This window comes from Pseudochaenichthys georgianus, chromosome 7 (genome assembly GCF_902827115.2).
Source record: "Pseudochaenichthys georgianus chromosome 7, fPseGeo1.2, whole genome shotgun sequence".
Classification (NCBI taxonomy): domain Eukaryota; kingdom Metazoa; phylum Chordata; class Actinopteri; order Perciformes; family Channichthyidae; genus Pseudochaenichthys; species Pseudochaenichthys georgianus.
The window spans coordinates 21,578,035-21,600,282 of record NC_047509.1 but is presented as its reverse complement, the minus strand read 5'-3'; the positions used below and the strand labels follow the sequence as shown (position 1 = coordinate 21,600,282).

Below are 22,248 nucleotides of genomic sequence, written 5' to 3'. Positions count from 1 at the left end.
TAACTATAGGTGTTTGTTGACAACACTGCTCTGAAAAATTAAAAGTTGCAAGCTGCAGCAAATTATTTTAATGTTTATCTTAGAGAATGTAATATCCATCTGTAGTTTTTTTATCAGCTTAAGCACTCAAAATGTTATTTCAAGTAACACATTTCAATCGTTACTGCATTGCCAACATGCAGACATTGATTCATGCAGGTGTATAAAGTCTTATTTGAAGATACTGCTGATGGAAATCCATGAGGTAATAGTCCAATATTTTACCAATTTGAAAAATAAATTGAAAACCTCAATGTTTTGAGACAATCTCTTTCTAGCTAGTTTAGCTTAGTTTAACCCAAAATCTGAGACTGTTTGTGAATGTCTACTTTGGCTTATAAAATGTAGCCTGCCAGCACTCCAGAGTAATTGGTGTAATTAGTTCTTAGCAGAACTCTTTCTTCAATGGTTTGCACATTATACATGTGAAACGTTACATATAAGTAGGGTATAATTCCATGTCATTAGCTGTTGATTTTCCTCCTGGCTGCCAGTCAGGGTTTATTGTTCAGGCGGTAAGTGGGTTTGCGAGGGAGGTGTTGGCTCCATCTTAGGCCGGTAATGTATGGCTCCAGCTGCTGTCTCCCTCTCCCCAGGTGGACTGCTGGATGCGTGAGCAGTGCATTTCATTAGGGGCAGAAACACCCATGTCTAAGGGGAAGACATTCTGCGAGAGGACAATGCTTATCCCTGATTGGTCACCAGGCTCTCACAGGGATAGATTTCTAGATACATATCAACCATCCTGTTGAGAGCCAAAAAGCTGCAATCTAAATCTCATTAGAGGAGCTTTACAAATCTGTGATCCCTCACTGACAGTTGGATCCATCAAAAAAAAAAGAAATGTGGACAGCTAAGCTTAGCTGAGGGAATTCTACACATAAAAGACTGTTTACATAACTGTTTCACTCAAGGTTATTCTCAGTTCACTGCAAACAGCAGATTTAGTATACGTTTGTATCCAATTTTAGATGCCCATCCTTCTGGATCATATTGGCCCACTTGTCGGTGACTTTAGAAAATAAACAGACAAGTACAAAATGCTTATATGTCATAATGCGCCACCTGATTCTTCCCATTTGCAGTAGTTTAGCTTCTTGTAAACTGCCAACCCAGTCTCACGGCATTTCGTGTTCACCAACACGATTTTTAATCTATTGATTCGTGTTCACCAACACGATTTGACCCTTTTTTTCGTGTTGCACAGCACGATTTTAAAAGCAATGTATTTCTACTGCCTGCAGCACGTCTTTTTCTCCGGTCGGGTCGTGGGAGACCGGAAGCTGTGTGGTTCATAAAAACATGTTCTTACTCAATATCAAGCCACAATTATTGCTTTTATTTTAAATCGTATAATTTCGGACTTTTTTTGCCGTCTGTGAGGACAATAAATGGGGCTCAGACAATAAATGGGGCTCAGAGCCTCAGAATACGGAAATCTGTATTTTTAAATATTTTTTTCCTTCTAATTCGTTATTCTTTTCAAAATAACACACTGTTATTTACTCACCAGTAACACACAATTATCCTTGCTTTTATTTATTGGTTTAATTCCATAATCTCTGGCTTTTTTGGCGTCCGTCAGGAACTGAATTTCAAAATAAAAATAACCGGAAACAGACGTAGGCCTATAAGGGACATTTCGAGCATCATTGCGATTGTCAACATTTCTGAGTTTAGGATGGCCGAAGACACTACACTACCCATAATCCCCAGCTATCGTTTAGGACTACAGTCCCCTAAGGTTACGCAGAGCGTCAAACAGCTGTGTGAAATGGAACGAAACCACGCCAGATTATCCAAAACTGGAATCGAACGCCCTCCCAGAACTACACATGCTGGCTATTGTGTTTCGCAAAATGTTCTATGGGACGTCTCTACTGAACGTTTTCGTTTTTCCCACAATTAGAAGTTGCCAGTATTAAACACATTGGTGTTATCAAATGTAAAACATATAATTAATAAATGGGTGAAAATCGCTTGTGTCCATAATGTGCAGCATTAATATATACCCACATGACAGCTCATTGTTACTTTGTAATTCTACTCCACTACAATTCAGAGGTTAACCTGGTATTTTTACTCCACTGCATTTATTTGAGTTACTTTGCAGATTCTGATTAATTATGTGAAATATAAACAACCCTTAAATCAGACTTTAGTTACACGTGACCTGAGTAAAATTCAGGGAATGTGATTGTCAAGTGCCAACAATCAGGAGAGATATTTGATAGTTGGTGCTTGAGAAGACTAAACATTTATCTGCAATTGACATGAATGGAAACGAGTAATAAAGTATATTCATTACTCGTTATTCTCTACTAATAGTTAATTAAAGACTGTATATTATGGCTATTTTGCACATCCCTTTCAAGATTGTAAAGGTTTATTGACATATCATATACACAACTACGGTGTAGTTATGCAATGAATGAAACACTTGGGTCACAGGTTCCTCAACAGTGCATTACAAGACATCTATCAGTATGTGTGTACCTCCACCATTAAACATATTCATATTCTGCACATTTCTTATTCTATCTACATACATAAGAGTATAATCCATATGTATAATATCAGTTAAAATAAGTGCTTCAACATAGTTAACATTGCAGGAAAGCAATATATATTAGACGTTAAGTACTTTGTCAGGCTTAATATTTATCTGTAGATAGATACCCCCAAAGTTTTTTTTTTATTTAAAAGAATACCTTAATCTGTTATTTAATGTTTAAATAAAGGTTAATTCGTTTTTCTGTTTTGCACCTCCTCCTATTAATATCTTTGTACATCCTGCACTAAACTGTTTTATTGTAGAGATCACTTATAGTATCTTCTTGATTTTTTATATTTTATATTTCTATCACAGACCTTCTACTTTCCCCCTATGAAAGTATGTACTCTTCATATTTTTATTCAAATATTCAAATAATATTTGATGAAAAAAATATTAAGAGTACATTATTGTTTTTATGTGTTATATTATAATTATATATTATTATAGTTATATTCAATAACGTGCTTTAACCACTAGGCGGTGCACACAAGGTACACACAGCCATAATAACTTTGTATTATTAGTGTAGGACACGTTTTATTCATGCTTTCACATAATTTTACAGCATATTGCTATACTATTTCAGACTCAGTATTTACATTCTTACATTCAAAGAAAATCAGTAATATCTTTAAAAACTACAGTCCTTTTATATCAGCTGTGCACCGTTATGGTGTAAATATAACCTATCTGTGAATTAGATCAAATGTAAAAGTCAGCCGAATTAGTGTTGACACTGCAAGGAGACGTATTGTGTGAAGAGAAATTGAAGATGTTTAATTGTTGAATATATTTATGATCCACGTCAATTATTCAGTTTCGGCGGCATTTTCTCAGTTATTCCAAAGGTCTTCTCATCAGGGCTCAATAAATAAAGAACTACGGCAGATCTGTAATATACAATGCAGCCGAACCGTGTATTACAATGCCGTTATGTGATGACTTTCAAAGAGAAAAGCAAGAACACTCGGAATTAAGTATTATTTTATTCTTTTAAAATGTTTTCCGGATTTCATATCATATAAACACCAAATCCCAGCATGCATTGTGGCTAAAACATCCAATAAGCGAGCTTAAAACCATAGCTGAGGATCTTGGGTAATCTCTCGAAATGCCTACGTCTGTTTCCGGTTATTTTTATTTTGAAACTCAGTTCCTGACGGACGCCAAAAAAGCCCGAGATTATGGAATTAAACCAATAAATAAAAGCAAGGATAATTGAGTGTTATTGGTGAGTAAATAACAGTGTGTTATTTTGAAAAGAATAACAAATTAGAAGGAAAAAAAGATTTAAAAACTACAGATTTCAGTATCCTGAGGCTCTGAGCCCCATTTATTTTCCTCACAGACGGCAACAAAAGTCCAAAATTATACGATTTCAAATAAAAGCAATAATTGTGGCTTGATATTGAGTAAGAACATGTTTTTATGAACCACACAGCGTCCGGTCTTCCTCGACCCGACCGGAGAAAAAGACGTGCTGCAGGCAGTAGAAATACATTGCTTTTAAAATCGTGCTGTGCAACACGAAAAAAAGGGGCAAATCGTGTTGGTGAACACGAATCAATAGATTAAAAATCGTGTTGGTGAACACGAAATGCCGTGAGACTGGGTTGAAACTGCATGCAACATAGTACACCTGGGAGGGGAAGAGAAACATGACACCGATACATGTCAAGTACACAGTATTCTGTTATGACAACCTAACATATTCAAATTCCTAATTAATTACAAATTAAAGGTAGGGTAGGTAAGAATGGAGTAACCAGCTCGAGTGCGCTAGAATATGAAAGTACGCAGCCGAAAAAAATCTGCCCATTTGTTCAGACTCCCTGACAGAGCCCCTCCTCCAACACACACGAACGCGCACATGACCAATGAGGGCACGAGATAAGTTTGTGCACAGATGGAAGGCTGTCAGGCAGGTAGGCCATCCAGTTATTTTAGCCGGGCCGGCTCAGAACGATGCAGAGAAACTAGTCCATGCATTTGTTACTTCTAGGCTGGATTATTGTAACTCTTTATTATCAGGCAGTACCAAGAAGTCAGTCAAGTCGCTTCAGCTGATTCAAAATGCTGCGGCTCGTGTACTAACCAGAGTTAGGAAAAGGGACCACATTACTCCTGTTCTGGCTGCCTTACACTGGCTCCCTATAGAACACAGGATAGAATTTAAAATTCTTCTTCTCGCCTACAAAGCCCTTAATGGGCAGGCGCCATCTTACCTTAACGAACTCATTATACCCTACTGTCCTACTAGGGCATTGCGTTCCAAGAATGCAGGGTTGTTGGTTGTTCCTAGAGTCTCTAAAAGTACAATGGGAGCCAGAGCCTTTTCTTATCAAGCTCCACATTTGTGGAATCAGCTTCCAGTTTGTGTTCGGGCGGCAGACACCCTATCCGTTTTTAAGAGTGCGCTTAAGACCTTCCTTTTTGATAAAGCTTATAGTTAGGGCTGATTAGATTCAGCCCCTAGTTTTGCTGATATAGGCTTAGTTTGTCGGGGGACATCTTACTTCTTCCTTCTCTATGTCTATACCTGTGTACTCTCATGTTCCCATTAACTCAGCTTCCCCACATGTCTTTCTTTTTGGTGTCTATATACGCTGGGATCCGGAGTCATGGATGATCCTGCGGTCCTGTGTCCTGGATCTCGAGCGCTGGATCTTGAGTCGTGGCTGTGGTCCTGGATCATCGGTCCTGGATGGATATCCTCGTGGATTCATCTTCCTATTATACACACATGCATTTCCAAACATCTGGACTACCTATGTTGCAAATGTATTATCTCTTCGATTCACACACGGCATCTATTGCACGTCTGTCCGTCCTGGGAGAGGGATCCCTCCTCTGCTGCTCTCCCTGAGGTTTCTCCCATGTTCCCTTTAAACTGTGGGTTTTCTTTGGAAGTTTTTCCTTGTACGATGTGAGGGTCTAAGGACAGAGGGTGTCGTATTGTCATACTGATATTCTGTACACACTGTGAAGACCACTGAGACAAATGTAACATTTGTGATATTGGGCTATATAAATAAACATTGATTGATTGATTGATTGAGATGATTGGTCGTGCTTTTTACAGCGCCACATCTTCCATAGAGGACATTTTATTATGTATTTATTGTCAAAGCATTTAATGTATTCATTGCTATCGGGATGTTAAGAGCATTCCATGGAAAGTAACGCTCAAAGGTCATGTGGACTCCTTCAAAAAGAATCAGACATAGAACGACGTGCATAGCCTACTGTAAGAATTAAAAACTGATGTTTTGTATGCAATGTTTTCTTTATGATTGCCTGGTCCCCCTGCCCCTTAGGAAAAAAAACTGTTTACAATTCTTTAGAAGTACTAATGCATGATAAAAAAACTTTTAATGAGACTTTTTGTGGCGCTTGAGGGAGCTGCCTTAGAATCTCATAAATGTTTAAAAATAAAACTTGAAGAATCTAATGACTCAACAGCATTATGGATACTATTTTATCAAGGAGGAAGAACATATGGAATAAAAATGATGATATCTCTGGTAATTAATTATATTGTCCATTAAAAGTTCAAGATTGTTATTATATATAAAGTGCAATGCTAAATTGGTGAAGTATGCTATTAAAAGTGTGCTAAGAGTTAAGTGCTAAAAGTTACCGCTCCATTTACTTCTATCTCAAAGCGACCAAACACACAGAAAACTCATCTTGCATTCTGCCAAAGTTGTCAATATTTTATTAATCTTCAGTTAAGGCAATCCATTACAAAGCATTTCACAAACCACAGTATGACGACAATATCATGTCCAACACCTGGTTTGGAAATTATTCAGCATGCAAGTCAGAGACCAAGAGAGGTATGTAAACAACCTGGGATAAAACAGGAGTAGTGGAAAGAACATCCCATACAGAAAGTGTCGTATAGGAACAGAATGGAAAGAAACCAGAGATGCAACATGCTGGCGGTGACTGTTATCTCTAAATACCATCCCAAGTAACAAACTAAGCATGTGGCGGATGCACTAATCAGGTGAAATAAAGGTAGACTACCAAACCTCCTGCCATTGTGGCACAAACATGCACATATTGTCTAAAGAGGCTAAGTTCAACAACTGAACACATTTTGGCATTTCATATTCTTCATTCGGGGCTTATGTACATAATTAAATATTTTAGCCTCAAAGAAAATATTAAATTAAAAGATAATCAAAGCCATTTCCACAGAGAGAAAATATGTAAATTGAATTGTTGGAAAGACATCATTTAGACTGAAAAATATATTTCATTATAACTCTGTTTCACAATTGCATAAGTGTGTCATTACTGTGCTCCTTTCATTTTCATTGATTATTTGTTTAGTACTGAGGGGTAGTCGTTTTTTAATTTCCCTGTGGAGGAAAACTCACAGATGGCGGGGGAGTATAGTTTTTTTAATAATTTTAGTAGAAGGGCTCAAAAGCCATGTAGAGGAAATATGACAGAAAGTGCACACATCATACAGGGCCAACTCCACATTATCTTATTGACTCTCACAAGGGTTTGCTATCACACTCACAGTATATACTGTACGCTGCATGCTGATGCTGACTTTTATTGTCCTCAAAATTATGTCCTCATTCATTTTACTGTGAGTTATGATCATCCTATGAAGTGAAATTTGAAGTGTTTACAGTACTTGGAAAGTCAAAATATAACAGCTATAGGCCTAAAAGTCATTACATTATAGTATTTCATTGAATATATATGTCATAAGAAATGTAATAAATGTATGTTTATGATTTTCTTTTGGCTAAATGGCTTTCTGTAGAGGTATTCTGGTATTTATGTGATGTATGTGCTTAAAAGCAATTGCCTCATTTCACTGCGACAACTGAATTTGGCAACAGATCAAACACTGCTTTGTTTCTGAAGGAAAAACGTCATCCAAGATTAAGAACGAAAAAAAAGTCAAATATGGATCTGGGCCTGTGAGCGAAGGAGTTCACTTCCTCTGGAGTTTCTGCAGTAACAAAGGATGTCATTTTATCGGTGAGAGCACTAAAGTAACGGGAGTCGGAGAACAGTATGCAGTTAACAATGGTACGTAAACACATTTGCTCTCAACACAAAACAAACAGTGAGAAGTGTGTGAACATCTCGACAACTTTTTATAAACGTTAGTTCTCCAGTATTATTCAATTAAACTCATTACGAGCACAAACAAGACTGAATAATGCACAACTCAACTATAAACTCACTTCAAAATAAAACACATGAATGTTTCCTTTTTCCATGAGGCAATGTGAACAGCCACAGTTGAGTTGTAAACAAGTCTTGACTTTGAAATATTGGACAAGGCTTAGCAACACTTTGAACTCTCATTGTTTTAGACCCAAAGTGAAGAGCTGTTAGTATAAAACGTACAGGACAGTAGTTGAGACAGTATGTAATAGTTTGTAAGAATCCTAATCTTGCAACAGTTTTTATCGCCAACATTTTCCGTGTGTACATCTTAAATATGAGACCTGCTGCTGCCGGCAGAATGACCCCTGGGGCCTGTACTACGAAGCTGGTTCAACCTAACCTGGATATGTTTGAGTTAGCCGGTTGGCCTAATCCAAAACATACGCGCTCTCGCTAAACGGTACTACGACGCAGGTTATCAAGTGGATCGCTCAAGCCAGCCGTGTCCTATCTAGTTAGGTGCGCGTTCACATGAAAGGGGTGGTATTTGGAGCATTCGACCAATCACAAACATGGAGAAGCATACTGACAGCGCAGCGTCATACTTCCTGAATGAAAAGTAAACTATAATATTAGACATATGAAGAAGTTAAACTTTAAACATCCATGACTTAAACACTTTATCCAGGATAAAAGCCACATAGCTGCACCTGCAAGGTGAATACAGCTGGTAACAGAAAAAGTGTTTGAATGCATACATTAACAGGTTTATGATATCACTGCCCCGTCTAAAACACGAGTGGATCTGACTTTAATTAGGCTACATTTGTCTCGAGTGTTTCGTCAACTTAATGTGTTGCTTAAAATAATACTTCTGCATACAGTATGTGTCACTGTGAGTGTTGCACGGCCAGATACGGCTCAGCTGACTCAGATAAGAAATATATGATACATTATGAAGTGATATGCCGCGGACTGTACTTAAAGGTGGGGTAGGTAAGTTTGAGAAACCGGCTCAAGATCGCTAGAATTTGAAAATACACAACCGGAGAAAATCTGCCACTTCCTTACAGAGCCCCTCCTCCAACACACACGAACGCGCACATGACCAATGAGGGCACGAGATAAGTTTGTGCCCCGATGGGAGGCTGACAGGCAGGTAGGCCATCCATTTATTTTAGCCGGGCCGGCTAAAATAATTGGTCGTGCTTTTTACAGTATTACGGCTTCCACAGATGAATTTTTTTTATGGATTTTTTGTCAAAGCACTTAAGATATTCATTGCTATCGGGATGTTAAGAGCATTCCATGGAATATAACAAAAAGTGTATCTCAAGCCGGTTTCTCAAACTTACCTACCCCACCTTTAATGTTACTCTGATCCGGTTACTTATGTTGTGGCAGATATTTAAGTAAGCTTTATTAACGCTAATGTTATAATATATATAATATAATAATGTTATAATAATCAGATTGTTCTGAAGATGGGAGGTGATATTCTATTAATGTTCACGTTCACACAGTCGGTGATTTTTGTCGGCCGTCTTTCCTGCAACAGCAGCTTTTCTGTATTTCCTTTCTCTTGTAATATGACTTGATCGCTTTAAACTCTGCACACTGAGCTCTGATTGGTCAGCAGGCAGTGCTTTCACTGAGTTGAGCTCTTAGCCTGCAACCTATCCTGGTCCCGACCAGGTTAGCCGCTAAGCATAAGTTACCATGGAGATCTAGCCTGCTAAAGAGAGAACCAGCTTCGTAGGACCGGAAAGCCGGAGTTTTCCCTGAATTTAGCCGGCTAAGCGAAAATCCTGCTTCGTAGTATACCCCCCAGGGTAACTGAATTTGGATATGTTTCCATATAATAGGCACATTTGGATTGAGATATTGAGTGACAAAGAGATACGAATGGAAACAATGGCCATTATTAATAGATATGATGTACACAACTGAGCCACAATGGCTGTCATTCTCTTTGAAAACAATTCAGAGAACAAATATGAATATATCAACAGCTGACTTGAATTAAATTGTAGAACTAGATAATGAAATTGTATCTTAGGTATTACAATGGTATCTCAATAGCCTAGAAAATTAACTTCTGGGCACAAGTGTAAAACAAATCTGTGAACAGTCAAAATGTTGTAAAGTAAAACACAGCCGTTTCTGTTTTTTGCAATCCGTTTTTTTTCTTCAAAAAACAATCAACGCCCAAATATCTCATGCAAGATTTGTGATTGTTTGATTTTTTTCTTTACAGGGAAACAAATGTATTAGTAGACATTGGTCTTTTGAATGTGTGTTCACTTCAGAGCAAAATCCCAGAGAGTGAAACGTAACAACAAATATAATGGGAAACACAAACAGCGAGATGACAAATGTGCTATGTCATGGATTATAATTTCTTCTGCAAACAAACAGGGAGAGCAAGTATGTGCATAGAGTTACTCATCTATTTTCTGTAAACATACTGTTTTTATGATTAAATATATGTTAATTTTAATACATCTGAATGGTATTTTCTTATAAACATTCTTCCTGTTTCATCCAGTTTAAAATAACTTGTGCGGTGCCTTCCATTACTTTCATTGTGATAGGTGTTGTATCCTTTAAAAAAAAAAATGTTGCGCTTATTTCCCATAATAACCTTTGTGCTTTATATCTGTATTTGTGCATTCTGTTATTATACATTTTAGAAATATGTATAAGACATGGTGCTGAAAAATCATTATGGAAACGGCTTACAGCAGGCTCTCTACATAACTGCTTGCAATCAAAACTATCTATCTGTGAAAACAATCCATGAACTGCTGAATATGTTTTATCCCATGCTTTTATAGTACAGTCCTTATCAAAGTAGAAATGGGGATTATTTGTATTGAACTGCTCACAAAATATAAGATGGAAAACTACATGGAAAATATGACTTTAATCCCCACTATCTAAAACCCCCACAAAGGAATAAATAATTTCTGCAATAAATAAAATAAATTAGTATACAATGATATCTTAGTTCAACACACACCTATTCCAAAAGGTATCACAAACATGATACACACTGGCACATTCTAATATGTATGCCTTCAAACAGGCTCTCTCTACAGGTTTACTTGCTATCCATTACATCACCACTTTGACAGGTTTGACAGCGAACAACTAAAACCTCCTTCAGCACGAGCTCCTCCAGCACGAGCTCCTCCAGCACGAGCTCCTCTCAGCGCTCTCATCCTCAAGCATGCAGAGAGAGAAAACTCCATGATCACCTGCAGCCTCACCCAAAGCATATTCCTCCAAAACAAATTGGAGTCTTACCATCTTTTTGTATAGCCAAATGAATATTTACGTAATGGCCTTAAAAGAGTTTCCATCTGTCCAAAGGACGGTTTTGAGTTCTTGACCACCTCTACCCTGCCCCACCACAACGTGGAGCTGTGTGTGGGGCTCAGACGGGGTTGGTCTGTGGTTGGTCCACGGGCGAGTAAGGGGGGGGTACGGGGTTCGGTTTAATGGCTCTGCTCTTCATGTAGGAGATCAATTGGTCAGGGATCTCCGCAAGTACGTCTTTAACCAGCCGCGCCATGCTCAGCACGTGGTTCCCTGTGCGGTCCATGTAGTCTCTAAACGGGACAAACTGGAAGAAATATATGACTTTATGAAAAGAATGTTTCATGTACACGGATTCATCATAAAACATCAGGATATGTTTTTGCTTTAATTCATGCTTTCCTGGTTTATTTGTGTTGGGAAAATACTGAATGTACTCTTCTAATATCAGAGTAGCACATGATAACAAAGGCCCTATGCTCTGTGTACGTAACTGGATGTATGATTACCTAGAAGAGCGTCAGGACACACTGTTTTAGGCATATGATAGCTATGTGACAACGATTAACATGATGATTCAGCCCCTAGAGCAGGAGTGTCAAACTCAAGGCCCGGGGGCCATATCCGGCCCGCGACTTCATTTTATGTGGCCCCGCAAGAGCTTGCAAAGAATATAATACGTTTATTATACGGTTACATGCCACTTTACAGAAGCAGGTTGCCCATAAACTACATGTCCCACAATGCATCTCGTTTTGTGACATGCGCACTGAAGAGACTTCTGCTTTCAGACGTAGTTAAAGGGAAATGGAAACACTTTTCAAACTGCTTTCCATGCGACAATATTACCATTAGGAAATGTATTTATCTAGTCTATTTCCAATGTAAACGATCGAGATACGCGAATTTACTTTTTGAAATACGTGCCTAATGACCATGGGCGCTTCCATTGCTCCGGGACTTTTCCAGTGACGTCACTGACTGTGTACGGCTTCCTGGGCCAAAGCTCAATAACAAACAACATGGCGTGCAATGCACCAGTAGTTTACATTACAAGAAAACGGTCGTCGTCAGGAGTTTATTGTATTGCCCCAGGCTGCACAAATGGATTTTATACAAAGAAGGAAGAAGTACATTTCCATAGGCTGCCACTAAAGGATGAGAAGCTGCTCAAAGTCCAGTCTGGATGCCTGGTTCAATACAAAACATTGGATTTGAAGCCAGGATCTGTTCCCACAATATTCGATTTCTCAACGTATGCAGTCGGGAACACCGACCGTCCCAGCACGTCGGCCGCGCAAGACAATGACAGTGTCAACAAACGTGAAGTTCGAGCCACCAAACGAGTTGCTTCAGCTGCCGAGAGAGAGGTAAATATTGCAGCACTACCAGATTACTAGCTCACACATGTATTTACTGACACAGTGTGACCTTATTAATTAACGCAATCGCGTCCAAACTAAATGGTAGCTATTATTATGACGTACAATAGAGAATTGGGGGTGTTCTATAGCTCAACTAATTAAACTGGCATACACACGCTCATCTGTCGAAAACAGCCCTAAAAAGGCTAGTATTGCTATTGATGGATGGTATTGCAGGACCCAGAGCGCACGGAGCACAGAGCGGACAGCAGATAACGGAATTGCAGTTTTATTGCTTATAGATTATCAGAACATTTCAAAGGGGACACAGCCCCATTGGATATTAACCTATGGATTAACTACATCATCGTTTTTATCGTTGTAATGCCATTGAAGACCAGTTTAGACCAGACAATGAGGAAGGTAAGCCGTTAGCCTGGCGTATGTTAGTACCTAGCGCCACTTGTTTTGATGTACGTTTTTGTGGATAACCTCGCGAGTTTGTATCTTTCAGTGTTGAGGTGGGCACCGTTAGATTCTGTGTCTCCTTGCGATCATAAACGATGTGTTGGATGTGCGGCTAGGATAAGTAATAAGGGAGCTAGGAGTGATTTTCGGTGCAGTAATAGGTTAGCATTTTCGCTCGGGGCTAATTCAGAGGCTCACTGTTAGCATTGTGTTTTTTTAATCTTTTTATTCCGGATCGTATGCCACTCTATTCGACCGAATCGGTTCATAAGCATAGGCCATGGGATGCCTGGTAACTGTAGATGCTTCCACATCAATGTCATCTCCCGACGAATAGTCAAATTCATCGTTCAAAACGTCGATCTCATTGCAAAATTCCTCCATCGCTGCCATATCTGCTACGTTGTGTTGACTTCTGGTGGAGCGAAAACACAGCCAGTGACGTCACCATTTGGGACTCCCCTAATGGCGGTGGCCTGGTCCCGGAATTCCCCACCCGGCCGGCGGATAATTAATTTTCTTTTGGCGAGTAATATCATATACAATAAATATTACGATCAATATCCATTGTAAAATGAATAAACTACCGGAATATTATAACTGTAATTGGTGTTTCCTTTCCCCTTTAATGACTAAGTTATTATCCTATCCGATACTAATCCAATTCAGAGGCAATAATGTAATATAATAGGATACATTATTTTATATATATATTATATATTTATATAGTTACAACCGGCCCGTTGAGTGCAACCTTTATGCGAATGTGGCCCGCGATGAAATTGAGTTTGACACCCCTGCCCTAGAGGGATAGGCACATGACTGTCATGTTTATTGCTTACGCAGGCCTTAGCTAATCTGAACTTGCATCTTGTCACTGTAACACTCTCTTGTATATAATGTGAAGGACACTGTTCGGGGAACTATTTGTCCCAAATGCTCTGTGTGTGATGACTACTTCCATTCTTGCAAGGATAATAAATACATATATCCTGATATTGAAACTCAAGCCGGTGACGAGTGATATTTTTCGAACAATTTGTAACTATCAAAAAGAACTGAATGTGCAAATACAATCTCTGAATCTGTAACGTAGGGTGTCCCAAAGTGATCATGCTTCCTCTTAGTGAATTCATTTGCAAACATGACATTAATTATCTCTACTACGCTGACGATACACAGATATAGATACCTGAAACGCCAGAATATTCTTTGCAACTCCTAAACTTAGAGACATGTCAATCAAAACACATTTTTAATCAATAAATATGAACTTTTTCCAGTTGAATGCATTTTAAACACAACTGTTAGTTTTTGGTCTAGGGCTGGAATGTAGAGCCTCAAGAGATCCTTGCTTGAATATCAAAGACAGCATATCACTCATTGCTGCCATGCCACTGCAGTATTTACATTCTTTCATTTACTGTCATTAGGGGGGGGAATGACGTTGTCCGAAAATATGCAATGGAGATATGCTTGCTAGATGTTTGTTTCTGAAAAGCAAAATATTTTGAGCTTTTCTTTAAATTCCTTGTTGTCCTCTTCACTCTTAATAATCTCAATGCTCAATAGCTATATGTGATAGCCCCCTAACGCAGCGCGACCATAACCAAAATAATACATTTTTTGAGAATGAGCAAAAAACGTAATGTAAAGATTTCTCAGAATCTAAATTATAATTATCATATTTCAAGACAGTCTGACTCGTAACTGTTGAGATAAATGTCTTTGAAATAAAAATCAAAAACAATAGGCTCATCTGCATTGTAAGAAACATACCAATATTACACTTTTTAAGCAATGTAACGAGCTGTATGAGGAAAACATCATCTTACCTGTACAATGTCTCTCTCTGCCAACTTCCCCCGAGAAGAAATCCTGATGTCATCACCATCCAGCTCAACCATGGCTACAGAGAAAAGTCAATGACATGTTGATGATGATGAATCATAACAGCTATACACTGGGTCAAAACTAAAGTGTAAATATGACTTTAACAAAAAAACTATCTTTGATGCAAACAGATCCAAAAACTGCTTTTATTCACGCTACTGTTCTCACCATCGAACTCAGCTTGGCCAACCCCAACAATGATGATAGACATGGGGAGTTTAGCTGCCTGTTGTGAACAAGAACAAACCCACTGTCTGTTAGGGGAACATTTCATTCATTCATTCATTCATTCATTCATTCGTATTGTTCTCTCAAAACACATCTCATTTTACAAAGTCAGTCTAACATTGGAAGCACATTTCTCCAGAGATATCAAATAATATATCTGATACATAGCCTTTTCTTGACTGTGTTCCCCATGATGTTGTATAGTTAGGGTTGTCCAGGGATTGAAATAAAATACATTACATTGCATCTATACATTATGTAACTCAGGGTCCCAAAGGTTGTTACAAAAGCCAGCAGATAACAGAGTATTTTTACCTTACTCATAAACCGTCTACATATTTACAAGCCACTTTTATACTGTGGAATATAATGATTTAAAGTACATAAGGTTACAACATGTTTTTGACTTGGTGACAAAGCACAAGATAACAACAGTTAAGATAACGTGAATACAATAAAGCACTTTATTCACAAAATACACACATCCTATACACTAAGATTTTCAGTCCTGCATTATCTATTCATCATCTTGGCATATATAAATGTTTCAAATACTATAAATCCCAGAATAAAATGTTTACATTTCCTTTCAATTTAACACCAATACGAACTAAAGTTAACATGAATAACAATAAAGATTTAATAAGGCTTATTTTCCACACAGTATGTGGTGTACAAGTTTCTCAACTGCATGAAACTAAACCACAGTCCTGATGTGGAGAATGAAATAGCTCTGGCATGAATGAATGATGTATGCTTGTGGTGGAAATACATTTACAGGGGTAAAAGTGGGTCATCTCTCCTGGAAAACCCCCCCCCGAGGGGAGAGGCCTGTCACAGATAGGAGTACATGCAGTAAGGAGGACCATCTTCTCAATGTTCTCCATCATTATTCCCTCCTTCATCTCCTTTCCCATTTTAATCTCTGCCTCCACCAGGCTCATTCCTCATGACCTATTGCTCCCGCACTAAATACATACATTCTGTTTGCCCATTTCCAGCAGTGAAAGACCCCACACTCATATACCTGAGTGTCATTTTAGATTCTGTTTCCGGTCTGAATTATTCGGTCTATACAATTTGTCACTTTGCTTGTACTGTAAAGTCACTCAGGGGATCTCACTGCAGCTCTCTGCCTGCAGTTATTCTTAGAGTGTGTGTGTGTGTGTGTGTGTGTGTGTGTGTGTGTGTGTGTGTGTGTGTGTGTGTGTGTGTGTGTGTGTGTGTGTGTGTGTGTGTGTGTGTGTGTGTGTGTGTGTGTGTGTGTGTGTGTGTGTGTGTGTGTGTGTGTGTGTGTGTGTGTGTGTGTGTGTGTGTGTGTGTGTGTGTGTGTGTGTGTGTGTGTGTGTGTGTGTGTGTGTGTGTGTGTGTGTGTGTGTGTGTGTGTGTGTGTGTGTGTGTGTGTGTGTGTGTGTGTGTGTGTGTGTGTGTGTGTGTGTGTGTGTGTGTGTGTGTGTGTGTGTGTGTGTGTGTGTGTACAGCCCTGTCATGGCTGTATGAATGTGTATGTGAACGGTTAAACATTTTTGCATTTACTCTTTTGCATGCACAACGAAGGCTTCATGTTATCTATGGATGCGTTTTTAAGACACATTATTTCTTTACACATTTTGCCAAAAAAAACAGCCAGACATAACTGGCCTCTAAACTCTTGAGTAGCAGGGTATCTGTTCTGCAATTTGTATGATTGTACGTCGGCCAGACAGGTGGAGTGTTAGTTTTGTTGATTCAGCAGATGAACAAAGCCGAATTCAGCCGTTCAAGTGTCTCTCAATCTAAAATATTCATAGGTTTTATGAAGTTACCGGTGGAGCCAGCCTCCTATCCAGAAAACAAACTGACACCCGGAGACATAATCCAATACCTGGGCACAAATTAAATTATACGTGGCCAACCAGGTCAAAAAGAGACCCTCTTTTATTATTTAAACTCCTGAAATGAAAGTTGGAGCCTAAAGGAATAACATCAAAGCAAAGACTCCCCCAGGGGCTGTCCTGAAAGATGTGTGGACACATTAGTCACCGGAGGCGAAGCTGAGCTGGTTCGATTTGGCCAGTGCAGTTTGGTCAGCAGCAGTACATTCAACATTATTACCACAGGTATCTGATATGTGCAAATAGAAAAAAAGAAAAAAAAACATAACAGCTTTTGAGAACACAAATAAGAAACCTAAAGTGTGGGAATGAGCGTTGCACATAACTCATTCTTTATGATTTACCAACACAGTCTCACTCCCTGAACGTCCAGGAGCGACACTTGGTCAGGGTCCCGTGGCGTGCAGTTGTGACGCGCCAAGTCTCCTTCAGCTTCATAAACGGACGCAAAGATCTTTCAACTGATTGCAATGTATTCCCATCAGCGGCGGTATTTGACGCTCAGGGAAGCACCGCATCGGTCCATGTCGGCGGCAGTTAAAGGCAATGTGAGCGTCCATTCCCATTGAATAACGGAGGATTTTACACCCGGAAGTAAGTATATTCTCTTTACTGGCGATTAATTTTACAATGATATCTGCACTACTCATCAACTAAAAAACACCAGATTATCCTTGTTGATTACACAACATTGATTGGTTTAAATTGTGTGCAATGCTTTTGTATTCTTCCCCTTCGATTCGGAGAAACAAATATTTTTTCGGAGTTTAGGATGGCAGAAGACACTACACTACCCAGAATCCTCAGCTATCGTTTTGGACTAAACCATGTGCTTTGCTCGACAAACCCCGTGATTAGTGCTCAAGCTCTGTGATTGGTTGACCTCCAACTGCATTCCATATGAAAAAAAAACGTGTCGTAAAACATAAAATAAAACTTTATTCAGCAGTGCTTGCTTTACTCTTTGAAAGTCATCACATGAATGCATTGTAATACATGGTTTGGCTGCATTAAATATTACACATCTGTCGTAGTTCTTTATTTATCTACAGAGATCGGGCCTCAGAATAGACCGGAAACTATTCTTTTACCGTTTTGTTTTAATTTCACAATAAAGTTAGAAGTAATATTCTTTTATTTAATTTAATTTTTTTTATTTACTACTAGACCACTAGGTCATGTTAAGACCATCTTTTCTGTGTTGCTGTGGTTTTTTTCCATCGCTTTTGTGTTATCAGAACAATAACAAAATATATCCGTCGTAAACTAAACCGGAAACAGCAGTATATTCTATTTTGTTAACACTGTAAACTTGACAGCTTTTTAACCCAAACCACCTACTGTTAAAGCACGTTATTACACGTTTAGAGTAATTGCAATGCAGGTAGATTGTGTTGCTTTTTAATGACTGTTTAAAATGCCTTTTTCTTAATGTCTTTCATTTTTATAAAGCACTTTTGAATGTGTTATATTTTTATGAAAACATTTAAATACTAAGAGTACATACAAAACAGTGGGAAAGTAGAAGGTCAATGATAGAAATATAGAATAGAACATATCAAGAAGATACTGTAAATGATATCTAGAATAAAACAGTTTAGTGCCGGATGTACAAAGATATTAATAGGAGGATGTGCAAAACAGACAAACTAATTAGGCTTTATTTAAACATTAAATAATACTTTAGGTTAAGGTCTTCTTTTAAATACATGTAAGCAAAAAGCTTTGGGGGTATCTGATAAATATTAAGCCTGTTAAAGTACTTAACGTTTAATATATTGCATGGTTTGTTATGGGACTTGACAATCAACTTTCCTGCAATGTTAACTATGTTGAAGCACTTATTTTAACCGATATTATACATATGTATTATACTCTTATAAGATGTATGTAGATAGAATAAGAAATGTGCAGAATCTGACAGTTTAATGGTGGAGGTATACACACATATTTATAGATGTCTTGTTGAGGAACCTATGACCCAAGTTTGTCATGATTGCATAACTACACCGTAGTTGTGTATTTGATATGTCAATAAACCTTTGGAAATCTTGAAAGGGATGTGCAAAATAACCATTATATACAGTTTTTGATGAACGATTAGAGAATAACGAGTAATGAATGCTTGATAGAGATCTGCTGATACATTTTGTGTCTTCTCAAGCACCAACTATCAAATATCTCTCCTGATTGTTGGCACTTGACAATCACCTTCACTGAATTTCACTCAGGTGTAACTAAAGTCTGATTTAAGGGTTGTTTATATTTCACATCATTCATCCAAATCTGTAAAGTAACTAAAATAAATATAGTGGGTAAAAATACCAGGTTAACCTTAAAGAAAGCCCTCAGGATTATAAAAGACCCCCATCACCCCAGCCACAAACTGTTCTGTCTGCTGCCGTCTGGCAGGCGGTACCGCAGCATCCGGACTAAAACCACCAGACACAGAGACAGCTTCATCCCACAGGCCATACGATTATTAAACACCTGAACTTTGAAACAACATCCATAACATTCATCTGGCTGCTACTTAGTCAAATATATCGTATACCAATCACTTGTATATAGACTCTTATTGCACTATTTCACTTTTTACTATTTTTGTATTGACTTGCACTATTTTTTCTGTGTATCTGTTTTATTGTGTTGCACTGTTGGAGGAGCCTGTGACCTAAGGGGGGGGTAGGACACGTTCGATTCCTGTTTTGGATAGTGTGCCATCGATGGGTTTCATTCCATTTCAAAATGCTGTTTGACGCTCTGTGTAAACTTTGCGCACTGCCACTCCAACATCCAATCACAGAGCTTGAGGACAAATCACGGGGTTTGTCAAGCAAAGCACATGGTGTAATCCAAAACGATAGCTGAGGATTCTGGGTAGTGTAGTGTCTTCTGCCATCCTAAACTCCGAAAAAATATTTGTTTCTCCGAATCGAAGGGGAAGAATACAAAAGCATTGCACACAAGGATAATCTGGTGTTTTTGAGTTGATGATGAGTAGTGCAGATATCACTGTAAAATCAATCGACAGTAAAGAGAATACTTACTTCCGGGTGTAAAATCCTCCGTTATCCAATGGGAATGGAGGCTCACATTGCCTTTAAATGCTGCCGACATGGACCGATGCGGTGCTTTCCTGAGCGTCAAATACCGCCACCGATGGGAATACATTGCAATCAGTTGAAAGCTCTTTGCGTCCGTTTATGAAGCTGAAGGAGACTCGGCGCGTCACAACTGCACACCACGGGACCTTGACCAAGCGTCGCTCCTGGACGTTCAGGGAGTGAGACTGTGTTGGATTTACCGTATTTCTTAGGAGCAAAAGCTAAAGGCCCAGTGAAGCAGGTCATTCAGTCCGTTGCTCTATGGGCAGAGGAATTTGGGGGGCGAAGTCCAAACTGAGAGGTGGGAGGTGGCAGAGGTACGCGACAGGGCCGGGCTGAGCAGTGCAGAGCAGCAGACAAGATCTTAAAAGGAAGGTGTGGCTGTTCGAAAGGTTTGATTAACAGTCGCAAATTCCCTTTAAACCCAGTCTGCTGTGGGTCAGAGCGCCCTGTTCCTGAGCCTCAGATGATGCGCTGGGTGAGAGCTCTGCCTCCGATAAGGTGAACCTCTTGACCTGTGAGGGGATCTCAGGAGAGCCCCTCCCGAGGGTCTCAATATAAAGGAAAACATATTGGACAAACAAAACACAAGGGGTAAGACAAGTGGAGCAGAACACATCCTATAAATCTTCAAATCTAGTGCTACTGGCTTACAAACCCCAAGCATGAGAGACGTTTTTAATAAGCAAGACAAGGGAGGGAAGGATGGAGAAAGGGAGAAAGGGAGGGAGGTGAACGTCCTCTGGGTAGTGTGAGAGCAGCACTTACATTCACTATGGCCTCCTTAGTCTGGGCCATGTCTGATATGACGCCGTCAGTGATGATGAGCAGAACAAAGTATTGGGACCCATCCTGCACTGCTGCTGCATAGCTGAAAACAAAAATTAACAACATAAAGTCGTTGAAGACAGTACAACATAGACTATGTTAAAGTAAATGTAAGTTAAAAATAGATTATGCAGACAATCTGTTTATTAATTTACATAAAATCCTGAAATTGGTTTGAACAACCACAGAGAAAGTCGGAGAGCAGCAATCACTGTGTCGCAGATTAAAAACACAGACAAAGTGGCCCCCCGCCCACCATCTGACACAAAGGCTTCATATTGACATGCAGAGAAGTGAAATACGTTGTATGGCAGCCCGTGTCTCGCAGGTCTCGCATTATGAAACCCATCAGAGGCAGCGCAGTGAGTGTGGCCTAGTTTCATTTGCCCATCGCTGGCTCCTCTATGAATTATTTATCAAACTGTTTATGCAAGTGCTGCAGTCTTATTCTCTCAGAGCATTATTGATCACCTTGCAATGATTGAACACACTTGATGAGCAAAAGGAGAAATAGTGGCAGAACACTATAAGAGCCAAGGACAGGTCAGAGGTCAGCCATTACTCTCGCTCTCAAAATGGTCAATTTGACTTTGAGGCGCTAGCAGTTTAATCAAAGAGCCTGACAAAGGCAAGAGCGATGGCCGGTGTTTAGGAGATACAAAAGAGCTTGGTCTTCCTCTTCCCTGCAACAAACTCACTTGAGACATTTGATCACATAGGAAGAGAAATAACTGTATGACAAAAGACAATATTGGGAATTGAAGAGTGTACATTTTTCGAGATTAAGAAATTCAAATCTCTTCGATCAAACATTTCTTTGCATTTTCTGTATTTATGAATGTATTGGGTTTTATCGTTCTCTGTTTTTTTATGATAGGACCTCTTCTTCTGGTGGGTTGCATTTGTATGTGGATGATGCTTTTCTGTCTTTTTCACCACTGATTACATCCCTTAAAAATAATGATATAACTTCTATTTGTGTTGGCAACAGATATACGGCACTCGTGGGTGATTGTTGATGCATCGTTGTATGCAAATGACGCACGATGTGTGTGTGGGTCAGACAGGGAAACAGTTGCGTAGTGAGGCTGCCTGGGGAAAGGCCTTGAAAAAGTCGTAGCTTTGGGGCCCTTGGTACTCTAATGTGGCTTGCTCATGTATTCATGTAGTAATTGTTAACAAAGCAGAAATACAAGTCAATGCTGAATATCTCATCTAAAAATCAAGTTCAGAACTGCAGTTCACAAACGTTAAGTCATTAATATTCAAGTTAAAGGCAAGTTATGATACTGAGAGCTAAATCCCAGCATGAGTTAGGTATTAATATACAGATGGGGGTGGGGGGAGTGTACACCTGTACATTATTATAATTTCACTTCTGTCTGAATCTTGACATTTTTCAACAAAACATTCGGTGCAGCCCC

The 22,248-nt window shown here is 39.0% G+C and overlaps 1 protein-coding gene across 1 annotated transcript in view; it reads right to left on the bottom strand.

Moving 5' to 3' along the window:
• Positions 1-6,301: 6,301 nt before the first annotated feature.
• Positions 6,302-22,248, bottom strand: part of cpne5a (copine Va) — a 55,150-nt gene continuing 39,203 nt past the window's right edge. The window contains exons 9-12 of the mRNA XM_034086193.2: positions 20,765-20,867; positions 14,956-15,013; positions 14,730-14,803; positions 6,302-11,369 (exon numbers count right to left, since the gene is read on the bottom strand). Coding sequence (XP_033942084.1) covers positions 11,181-11,369; positions 14,730-14,803; positions 14,956-15,013; positions 20,765-20,867 — 424 coding nt within the window. The 3' untranslated portion in view covers positions 6,302-11,180. The remainder of the gene's footprint in view (positions 11,370-14,729; positions 14,804-14,955; positions 15,014-20,764; positions 20,868-22,248) is intronic.